Here is a 10,917-nt window from a genome sequence, read left to right on the forward strand (position 1 = left end):
TGGCAATAAAGCTCTGGCCACCAGGGGCTTGTCCAGGCTTGTCACACAGAGTCTGGGGGAAGCACCAGTGGAGCCCCACCTCCTGAACACCTCTGGCCTTGCACACGTTGTGACGCAGGAGCCAGCCCCACCATCCCAGCCCCACTGTCCCAGGCTGGCATCAATTATCATCAAGCATGCAGATGAGTCCCCTCCTGGCTGTCTCACGGTGCTCCCTGCACACGGGGTGATGTGCTGTGGCCTCCCTGTGCAGTGGGCTCGGCTCTGGACTCTGCAGCCACTGCCAGGGCCACCTGCTGCCCTCGGCCACAGCTGCTGTCCCTGCAGGAGACCAGAGCTTTCTGGCCAACACCAGCTGCAGCATCCTGCAACTGCTCTTACAGAATCACAGAATCGATCAGGTTGGAAAAGACCTCTGAGATCATCGAGTCCAACCTACGACTGACCACCACCACATCAACCGAGACCACGGCACCAAGTGCAAGTAAGACATCCAGCCTTTTTTTAAACACCTCCAGGGATGGTGACTCCACCGCCTCCCCGGGCAGCTCATTTCAATGCCTGACCACCCTTTCTGTGAAGAATTTCCTCCTAAACCTAATTTCCAACTTAAACCTCCCATGGTGCAGCTTAGGACTATGTCCAACCAGTTCTGTCGCTGGTTGTCCGGGAGAAGAGCCCAACGCCGCACCTGGCTACAACCCCCTGTCAGGGAGCGATGAGCTCTCCAGGCTGGCCCCCCCTCAGGCTCTGCTCAGCAGCGCTGGTCCCCAGCGCCGTTCCCGATCCCGATCCCGATCCCGATCCCGATCCCGATCCCGATCCCGATCCCGATCCCGATCCCGATCCCGATCCCGGCCCGCTGGGGGCGTGTCCGGCGCTGACAGCGGCACTGCCTGGCCCCGCCCACCGGCGCGGCGGAGGCCGCCCCCTGGCGGCGGCGATTGGCGCAGGCGGGCCCGCCCCCCGTGCCCGCCGCGGAGCCGGCGCTGCCCCGGCACTGCCACCGGCACCGGCACCGGCACCGCGGGCACGGCACGGCACGGGCTCACCATGATCGTGTGTCCCCAGAGCGTGGATCACCCCCGAGGAAGCCGATGCCAGCGGCTGCCGGGGCAGGTAGGACCCACCCCGCCGCGCCACCGCCACCGGCAGCCCGTACCGGAGCACCGGGCTTCGCCCTGCTGGCCGCCACCGGCCCGGCACGGCTGCGGCACCGACAGGCCGGGACATTCCCGCTGCCCGCTGGCGGTGCGCGGGGCCGGTGGGGCGAGGCTGCGCTCTCACGGTGCCGCGGCCGGCGGGTTGGTGCCGGTGCCGGTGCCGGTCGCGGTGCCGGTGCCGGTGCGGCGGCTCCGTCCCCGTCCCCTTTGTGCGGGATGCGGGAGGCGCCGTGGCTCCATCACTGCCAATCAAACTTGTTTTTCTCTCTCCGCCTGCACTGCCCGCGCCGCCCGCCGGGGGCGCTGCCGCCGCCGCCGCCCGCACAATGGGCCGCGGGTACCGGCCCCGGGCCCCGCCGGGGAGCCCCTGCCGCGGGCACTTCGCCCGTCCCCTCGGAACCCGGGCCGGAGGGGCTGGGCGAGAGGTGTCGCCGCGGCAGCATCTCCAGAGAATGCCACCGGCGGGGCCACCGGTACCGGCGGAGCCACGGTCTCTCCTGGCGGAGGGATGGAGCCCCGGCGGGGATGCCCCTCTCTGCGCATCCCGGTGCTGCCCGGGCTCGCTCCCGGCCGGCCGGGCTCCTCCAGACTCCTGCCGCCTTTTTGTGCTCGCGGCTGCCGAGCGGGAGCACCGGGGCACCGCTCCCCCGGCAGCACCGCCGGGTGGGGAGGGGGCGAGGTTGGTGGTGGGTATGGGGTCGAGGTGCCTGTTGGGGTTCAGGGGGCTTGGACACAGGAAAGCCTCCCCAGGGAGGGAGGCGATGTTCCCACCGCCCAGGGGTGCGAGTGGGTGCAGGGGAGGAGGAGGAGGAGGACTATGGCCGAGGAAGGTGAGCAAAGTGGCACTGGGAGCAATGCGAGAGGCTGGGGAGGCAGGAGTGTGGGAATGTGGCAGGTGGTCCCGGTAGGAGACACCCTGGGCTGAGCTGGTACCTTTGGGAGTGGGCAGGAGAGAGGCTGAGGTCGGAGCTTGCCCTGCACCTTCCTTCATCCTCTCCTTCCAAGCTGTGTCTGCCTAGTTGCTCTCTCCACCACCACCTGGACAAGCAGAGTGAGGAGAGCTGGCAGCACCAAAGGCTGAGCCATGGGCTGGTTGAATGGCTCCTTGCTGTGGACCACCTTTCCCCAGGGGGAGTGGAAGGGCCCCCAGCTCCTCTGCCCACGAGGAGGAGAAGACCAGTGGCTGTAACCCCATGGTTGTCCTCATGGCAGCTCCTTTCCCCAGGCAGAGGGACTTTTCAGGGGGCTTTCACATGTCACTTCTGGCTTGCACCTTCCCCTGTGGAACAGAGAAGCTGGTGCTCCTCATCTCTTTCCAATTTAATTTGAGTTTTGGGGTTTTTTGGACCTCTTTGGCCAGAGGAAGTTGATGTTCCAAATGTCATCGAGTTAATCTCTTGACATCTGAGCGATGGTATGTTCATCAGAAGTGCAGGATGGTGGAAAATAGCCAGAGCTGCTTCCTGCACTGCCTCTGTGGGTGCAACTCTCTGTGCTGCCACAAAGCTCATCACTGCTCTGTCTCCCCCTCACCACGGGGTGCTCTGCCACACACCCCATGGCTTTGGTGGTTTGCAGAAGTGCTCCTGGTTTTCTGCTATGCCGCTGTGGTTGCTGTGCCCCAGTCACCATCCTTTGGGGGAGTGCGCCGGAGAGGCAGGTGGGAGGAACATGACGGTGGGATCAGCAGGGCCAGAACTTCCCAGGGGAGATTTCAGTTCAAGCCTGGGAGAGGAGACGCATCCTCTGCATCCCAGGGTGCTGCCTGGGCTGCCCCGGGTGAGCAGGGGCTGTGACTTTCTGTGTGACAGGGGTTAGCACCTGCTGCACCCACAGCTCGGGGTGGGTGGGCTGCAGGTGCAGACCCTGCTGTCGGGTGGGAATTGTGGCAACACGGTCGTTGGGGCACAGCAGCCGCCCAGACACCTTTTCAACATCCCTGCCCTTGGCTCCCACCACCCTCTTGGGAGGGACTGGGGTGGGCACTGCTGGGGGTGTCTGGGCCCCCCATGCCGAGTGGCCCATTTGTGTTCTCACCAGTGGGCACACCTGGTGACAGTGGCACTGTGTCCTGCGGGACCGCTCCCACACTGTCTCCTTGGGCAACACGTGGGGAGCTCCTCTGTGTGCTCCTGACCACATGGAAGGTGCCAGGACATCACTTGCCTCTTGGCTTGCCAGGACAGGAGCCTCAGAGCCCCTCTGCTGTCTCCACAGCTCTCCCCCATCTTGCTGCTGGGCAGGAGGGCTCAGTGCTGGCAGTGCAGGGTCTTGGTGGTAAGGCTGACAGGCTGCTCCATTCCGGAATGTCTTTCCATGTCATGTTTCCCCTGCTCCAGCCCTGCATCACTGCAAGGAAACATCATTCCTAGTTGGTCCTTTGCTTCAGCTCACCATGCAGTGCCTTCTCCCAGGCAGAGGCCAACCTGTGTGTCTTGTGACCTGTCCTCCTGCTAGCAGTGCCTGTGCTGAGCAGTGCTCTGCCTGGCTCCAGGAGTGTCCTTCTGGGAGCACCGAGCCAGGCGAGGGGATTTCTGCCCCTTGCAGAGCCTGGGCTTGGCTGGGGTGGGCTGCTGCAGCAGGGGCTGCTCTGGGGAAAGCCAAGCAGAGCGTGTTTCCTGCAGGTAGTGAAGATGTCCGGCAGCGACCCTGAGTGCCCCCAGTTCCTCTTCGTGAAGGTGCTGGCGAGCCGGGGGCGGCTGGAGGCAGTGACCCAGCAGATGGGCTACCACCCACAGTACCTGGACAGCTTCCTCAAGATGCAGCACTACCTGATGCACATGGATGGCCCCCTGCCCTTTGACTGCCGGCACTACATCGCCATCATGGTGAGCCCCACTGGGAGCTGCCGGAGGGGATGGGGGCTCTGCTCAGCCCTGTGGGGCTCCCCTCTCTCTCCAGCAGACAGCCTGTGTCAGAGGCTTCTCATCAGAGGCCAAAATCGTGGTGTCCTGGAGGTTGGGTGAGAGGTGGGCATAGGGTGCTGGGGTGCCTGTGTGGTGCAGGGATGCTGATGTGCTGCCCTTGCAGGCGGCTGCCCGGCACCAGTGCCGGTACCTGGTGAACCTGCACGTGCTGCAGTTCCTGCGGGCAGGGGGTGACCCCCAGTGGCTGCGCGGCCTCGAATTCATCCCCCCCAAACTCCGCAACCTCAACGAGATCAACAAGATCCTGGCACACCGGCCCTGGCTCATCACCAAGGAGCACATTGAGGTACTGGGGGAGGGCTGTCAGCCAGGGACCAGGGCAGCAGTGGGGGACAGCAGTGTCCCCAGAGGCTGCCAGCACCCTGCCCACCTGCCTGTGGCACACTGCTGGTCTGTGTTCTGCAGAAGCTGCTGAAGATCAGCGAGTGGAGCTGGTCGCTGGCGGAGCTGGTGCACGCCGTCGTCCTCCTGGCACACTGCCACGCGCTCGCCAGCTTTGTCTTCGGCTGTGGCTGTGAGCAGGACGAGGGGCTGGGGGGCCGAGGCTCCCTGAAGCCCCTGTCACTCGGGAACCAGTGCTTCTGCGAAGCCACCGCCGGCAACAGCTGCAGCCAGGAGCTGCTGCGCATCAACCGCAAGCGGGTGAGCCCCCGAGGGTGGGTGTGCTGGGGAGGGGGAAGTACAGCCATGACTGCTGCCCTCACCCCCAGCCTGTGTCTGTGCAGTCCCTGGACTCCTGCATGGAGCTGGATTCCCTCCGGGAGCGCATGCAGCGGATCCATGTGGAGACCGAGGGCAGGGAGGAGATGAGGCTGCTGCAGCTGGAGCGAGAGGAAGGTGAGGGGCAGGGAGCGGAGGTGGGTGTGCAGGGTGGGAGTTTGTATGGCACACCTGGGTATTGCTCCCTCATGCCTTACATTTTCCATGATGTATGGTTCGTAGAGGGGCTCACGGGATGCACATGGGGCACAGCAAGGGCTGGCTTTTGATGCCTGCTGTGGCTGGGAACAGGGCAGCTGAGCACTGCTCTGACCCGTTTGCAGGGCTCTCCCTTCTTGCAGATCCTGATGGAGAAGTCACTGGTGCCACCAACCTCGCATGCTACATGCAGGACCCTGACTTTGGATACCAGGATTTTGCCCGGCGCGATGAGGATCAGACGCAGGTATTCAGAGTCCAGGTAAGGCTCCTGCTCTCTCGCTGGGCAGCAGCCCAGGCTGCTGCCTCTCTGCTCCTCGTGGCAGTAAATGGTGGCAGGGATGCCCATGCAGCCTGGATCTGGCACAGCTGCTTTTGCAAAATGCCTGAGTGGGAAAGCCCAGCTCTGAGAGGAGACCTGCCCCACTGGCCTTGGGAAGAGGGAGGTGACCCATGAGTTCTGTCCCCAAGGGCTGATGATTTCTTTGCATGGCCCTCACAGTGGCAAGGGTCAAAATCATTCAAAATCTGTCTGATAAGGGATGTTATGGTTTGTGGCAGAGGTGCCCCCCAAGCAAACTTACTGAATTCTGCTGCGTCCTGAGGTCTCCAGCCCTTGTTCTTGGAAACATGCTCCAAGCTCCTTTTTGCAGTTGCAAAAGCCTCTTGCTGTGCTCAACAGGATTATTCCTGGGAAGACCATGGCTTCTCACTGGTCAACCGGCTCTACTCTGACATTGGGCATCTCCTGGATGAGAAGTTCAGGATGGTGGATGGTCTGCAAAGCAGTGCCATGGCCAAGCGGCAGGGCTGTGAGCCCTCTGTTTTCAAGCGGGGCATCTGGAACTACATCCACTGCATGTTTGGCATTAGGTAGGGAAACCAACCTCATGGTTCAGGGGAGGAAACTGAGGTGACCCAGATGGGAGGAGGGTAGGGGACTCAGGCTGTCTTGCAGATGAGCGTGGAAAAGGGACAGAGGTGAATGGCCTGCCTGGATGTTGGGACAGGCAGGGAAGAGACGCTCAGCTTCTCTGGCCAGGGCAGGGAGCTTTGGGGACAGGGTTTCAGTGCCTGGTGGCCATTGCCATGTGTCCCCCTGCCCCATGGCTGTGCCCCAGGCAGACCACAGGCGAGGTGCTGGCCGTGACTCGCCCCTGTGCTCCCCGCAGGTACGATGATTATGACTATGCAGAAGTGAATCAGCTCCTGGAGCGAATGCTCAAAGTTTACATTAAAACTGTAACCTGCTACCCAGAGAAGACAAACTCAGAAATGTTTGACAGGTTCTGGAAGCAGTTCAAGCACAGTGAAAAGGTGGGATGGCTGGCCCCTGGCTCTGAGTGGCTGCGGTGGGGCTGGGAGTGGGTAGGGGCTGCAGACTGGGGTGCTTTGGGGGGTGTTTGGGAGATCTTTGAGCCACCAAACCAGTCTGAGGCAGGTGGGGGGGGAGTGGAAATTGTGGAAATTGGCTGTTTGTGAGGAGTTGGGCTTAGCATGGCATGGGGCTGTGCAGTGTGACGAGCACAGAGGCCACCAGCAGCACAGGGATCTCCAAGGTCAGTAGCCCATCAGTGGGTGCCTCCAGGCAAGCCCTCCTTCGAGCTGTAGCTCACAGGAGCAGCTGCTGTGGCCGTTGGGGACTGTGCTGGTGCCAGCCTGCCATGCTGCTGCCAAGTATGCAGGGGACTCCCTGGCATGTTGCTGTGGGAAGCAGCCACAGCCTGCAGGACTGGGAGGAGGGGGAAAGGGGAGCTGCCTGAGCTGGAAAAATGGGTGGCATTTTGTGCCATGCCAAAAGACTCGCTCGCCCAGGTGAGCGGTCGCTTGCGCCGCTGCCCACAGCACACTGCAGCTGCCCGAGCCTCTCCTGTTTCTCCCGTAGGTCCACGTGAACCTGCTCATCCTGGAGGCCCGGATGCAGGCAGAGCTGCTGTATGCATTGCAGGCCATCACCCAGTACATGATCTCCTAGACAGCGGGGGCTGCGCTGCGGCAGGGCCAGGCAGCGTCCTCGCTCCCTGAACTCCTGCGGGACCCGTCACGCTGGGACCGGCGGCGAGGGATTTCTCAATTTAGTTTACTTGACTGTCTTGTTCCTTTTTGTTGGTTTTCCCCCCCTGCCTTGTGGGGCTCACTGAGTGGCCCCGTTACGTGCAATTACCAAACTGTGAGGCAAGTCCGTGCTGCTGAGATGCTGGAGACTTGAACGTGTCCAAGGAGGACTGCCAAAAACATGGGGAGAGAGGGAAGCAATAGGGGACTGGGGCCAAATTAGAGGGATTCTCTCCCACGAGCAGAAGCTCCTTGCCTGGGTGCTGTGGGAGCCTGGGTGCCACAGGGAGGGCAGAGAGGAAAGCTGGCTTCCTTCCCTGTGCTGCAGTGGCTGCCCTGCTTGCAAAGCCACCCTTGGGCACTTGTCCTCACTGGGGTGATGTCTCTCACTTGGGAACAGCATGGGCATGGTGCGGGTGTGTTGCAATGTCCTGAGTTGCGTGGTTAGGCAGCAAGAAATGCTGGCTCCCAGCAAGGGCCCCTCTCCAGCCCAGGACAGCAATGGGATGCACTTGCTGCCTGCACGTAATATCCTTTAGGTCCATGTGCCAAACCCCTCTGGGATGAACAAGAGATGACCCAAGGCAAACTCCAAACTGTGAAGCTCTTGCTGGCAGAGTGTCCTAATGCTTTGCCTTCTCCAACAGCAGGGTGAGAAGGTCTCTGACAGTGTTCAGGCACTGGGGGTTTCTGCAGGGGACTTTGGGCAGTCCTAAGGCCCTCCTCTGCCTCCCATCAGCACAGAGGCAGGAACAAGGAAGGCTTCCTGAGTTAATGAGGTTTGTATCTTCTTAACACCATGAGAGGGCTGAGGTCCTGTGCCCAGTCACTTGCTGCTTAAGAGCATGGTGGAGGAGCCTGTGGTCACAGCACAGGTAAGCTACAGGAAGCTTCTCCTTGATCCTGGGCTGGGAGGGACTCCCTGGGCTGCCCCCATTTGAACAGAGGCAGCCTGTCCACCAGCCCTGCGCTCTGCCTGGGGGGCAGAAGCTGCACCATCGCTCCCCTTGTGTCCCTGGGCTGCTCCCTGGCCATGCCACAGCCCCTGGCTGAGGAAGTATGAGGGATCCAGTGCAGGCTCTGGAGAGCAGCCACAAAAGGGGGATGAAGCCACCCGTTGTAAGTGGGAGCCTGAAGCAAGGGCAGCTGTCGAGTCAGCCAGCGCACGCTGCTTCAGTCGGCCTGTTTACTGCGTAAATGTACGGGGAGAAAACCTTGTGTATGGAAGCTACAGAAAAAGCCTATTTTTGCTATAAATATATTATGTTTGACATGGATGCCTGCTTTATTTCTGCCAGATGTTGGGAAGGGGATTCAACCTTGCATGGCTGCTCTGAAGGCAGGACAGCAGTGCCTGGCTGAACGCAGCCCTGAGATGGCCCAAGCTCCAGGAAGCCCAACATTCTCAGGCATGTTGGGGTCCTGTGCTGACAGCTCTGGTCCAAGGCAAGCAGCTGTCCTGTACAGGTCAGCTCTGTCCTCTTGTGCTCAGCTGAGCAACTGCTGCAGTGTTGTTTGATAGGAAAAGAGGAAGGTTTTCAAGGGGCTGCAGTGCTCCAACAAGGATGGAGCGTACCAGAGGAAGGAGCTGGCTGGCTCCATGGGAGCAAGACCAGAAACCAAGACCAACCCTTTCCTGAGCCATGCTGCAGGTGCCCCCCTGCACTGGGGCTGGGCCAGCTTGTACTGGGCCAAACTGGTGCCTGGGCAATAAAATGCCAGGACAACTGGTGCTGGGCAGTACCAGCTGAGTCAGTACTGGTGCTGGGACAGTGGCACCAGTGCAAGGATAACTGGTTCTGGGACAGCTGCCACCAGGCTTGGCTAGACAGTGCTGGGACTGGCACTGCTGTACTATCATTCAACCCCAGTGAGGGCTGGGCAGGGATCAGGGGGTTGACTGAACTGCTTGCTGTCAGGTGTAGCAGTGGTTAACCACAGCAGCCTAGCTGCCTGCCAGCTGGTTTGCCAGCCTCTCCCCTGTCCCTGCAAAAGCAGCTGTCCCCTGCAGGGCTGGGATGAGCCACAGCAGCCAGTTCTCCACAGGGCTCGCTGCTCCCTGTCACAAGGCAGTGACAACACAGTGCTGGCTGGGGGTGCAGGGCTGCCTGTCCCAGCCAGTGTGGAACTGGCTCCCTTTTGCCCCATCCCCCTACACTTGCACAAAGGGTTGGCCATGCAGGAGCTGGGGCAGCTGCAGCTCGCTCTGGCTTGCAGACAAGCACCAGTCACACCAACAAGATGAAGGGCTCCTTGGGCTGTCAACCCTGACCAGAAATGAGCAGAGCTGCTGGCAAGGCCAGGGAAGGCTGCCAGCCTCAGGCAGTCACACATGGCACGCCACGAGTCTGGCAACTTCAACGCTTGGGCCCCTATCCTGGTGCCCCCTGTGCCCTTTGACTGGGATACTCCTCCCTATGGCTCTGTGGCTGGAAGGAGGAGAACATGAGGTACATCACCTCTGCAGGAACCCTCCAGGATGCCCTGCACACCCATGTGGGAGCCAGGCCACTGCAACTGTACCTGGAATTACTGAGGGGAGGTTGTAGGCACATGTCCAAAGCAGTCACCGAGTTTCTTGCAAAGCCTGTAGCAGAAAGAAAGTGCTGGCAGGTGCAGCCAGGACTGCTTTTGTAAGAGCTGAGCCATTCCCAAGTTGCACAGTGAGAGGAATGGTGTGTCCTAGCCCACAGAGAACACCAAGTCACACTGCAGCAATGGTACTGCCACAGGTCCTACAACCCACCCATGACAAATCAGGCCCACGGCTGCTGATCTTACCTCAGCTGGGAAGGGGAAAACAATACCACATATGAGCTGAGGATGGCTCTGGAGCAGGCAGTGTGCACCCACCACACCCCCATTCCCCAGCCTGCCTTCCTCACACCCCAGCTCCTCCACCACAAAGGACACATGACATAGGGCAGAAGAGTTCCCTGCTGTGCTTTCACACATGGTCCCATCCCTGGTGGCACAGAGGTGTCCATCAACCAGCAGGCATTTGGGGAAGAGCCTGGCCAGAAACTAAACTGAGCAGAAAAACCATTAAAAGTTTTTTGTGCTGGCTCCACGCGCTGCTGGTCTGCAGGCAACTCCTCCACAGGTCAAAATGCTTATGGTGATGACTCAGGAGAGCTGTGAGGTCTCCAAGACTGTAAGAAAGGTGCAAACGTGGTGCACTGAACCCACAGAACTGTTAGGACACAGCAGGGCTCTTGGTGACTACTGAAGACAGCGTCACACACACCAAAAGCAACCCTCAGCCAAGGCATCCAGGTCCTAGCCTGGCATCTACTCTGCTTTTTGTTCTCCTTGGCAATGCTTTAATGTCACAGCCCCAATGTTCAAACAGGCATAAAAAGTGTTAATGCTACTGTGGGAATGCATGGTCCCCTGTCCTATGTGAAGTTTTGCACACTTTGATCCAATCAACAACTGCAAACCCTCAGCACCTGGTTTCTCCAACAGCACCTACCATTACGTGCTTGCAGGAAGCCCTAAGAAGTGTCCAAGGAACAGGTGAGGGGCAGACAGTTCCCCTAAGGATCTCCTCCTCATCCCCCATTTTTGGAGATTGGCTTAAATCTTGAAGCAGCAGCCTTAAGACCCCTTGAGAGTTATTTGCATTAACTGTTATAAAGAATACTATTGAAAAATAAGAGTGTTATCAGATATTATTGAGTATCCGAGGCTTTGAATGCAAGCTTTCTAGCTGTACATATACTGTGCAATTTCATGAACCAGACTTTACCCTCAGCAGTTTTAGAATATCCCTGACTTGCTCTCCCTGTGTCTAACCAGGCCAGTGGAATCCATGCTCTACATTCCCTTATTTCCCTCTGATCTCCTTACCT

The 10,917-nt window shown here is 59.9% G+C and overlaps 1 protein-coding gene across 2 annotated transcripts; it reads left to right on the forward strand.

Moving 5' to 3' along the window:
* Positions 1-863: 863 nt before the first annotated feature.
* LOC127471948 (sestrin-3-like) lies at positions 864-8,340 on the forward strand. 2 transcript variants are annotated; one of them, XM_051789499.1, is made up of 9 exons: positions 864-1,119; positions 3,788-3,991; positions 4,194-4,376; positions 4,496-4,732; positions 4,816-4,927; positions 5,134-5,270; positions 5,691-5,881; positions 6,181-6,325; positions 6,894-8,340. In XM_051789499.1, exons 1-9 carry the CDS (start codon positions 1,054-1,056, stop codon positions 6,981-6,983), a joined length of 1,365 nt encoding a protein of 454 aa, XP_051645459.1. In that variant the 5' UTR covers positions 864-1,053; the 3' UTR covers positions 6,984-8,340. The 2 variants fall into 2 exon arrangements, with proteins under 2 accessions (XP_051645459.1, XP_051645450.1); XM_051789490.1 differs by having other exon boundaries at positions 866-1,119; positions 5,152-5,270.
* The last annotated feature ends 2,577 nt before the right edge of the window (positions 8,341-10,917 follow it).

This window comes from Manacus candei, unplaced genomic scaffold (genome assembly GCF_025592945.1).
Source record: "Manacus candei isolate 608988 ecotype Guabito, Panama unplaced genomic scaffold, ASM2559294v1 h1tg000003l, whole genome shotgun sequence".
Lineage (NCBI taxonomy): Eukaryota > Metazoa > Chordata > Aves > Passeriformes > Pipridae > Manacus > Manacus candei.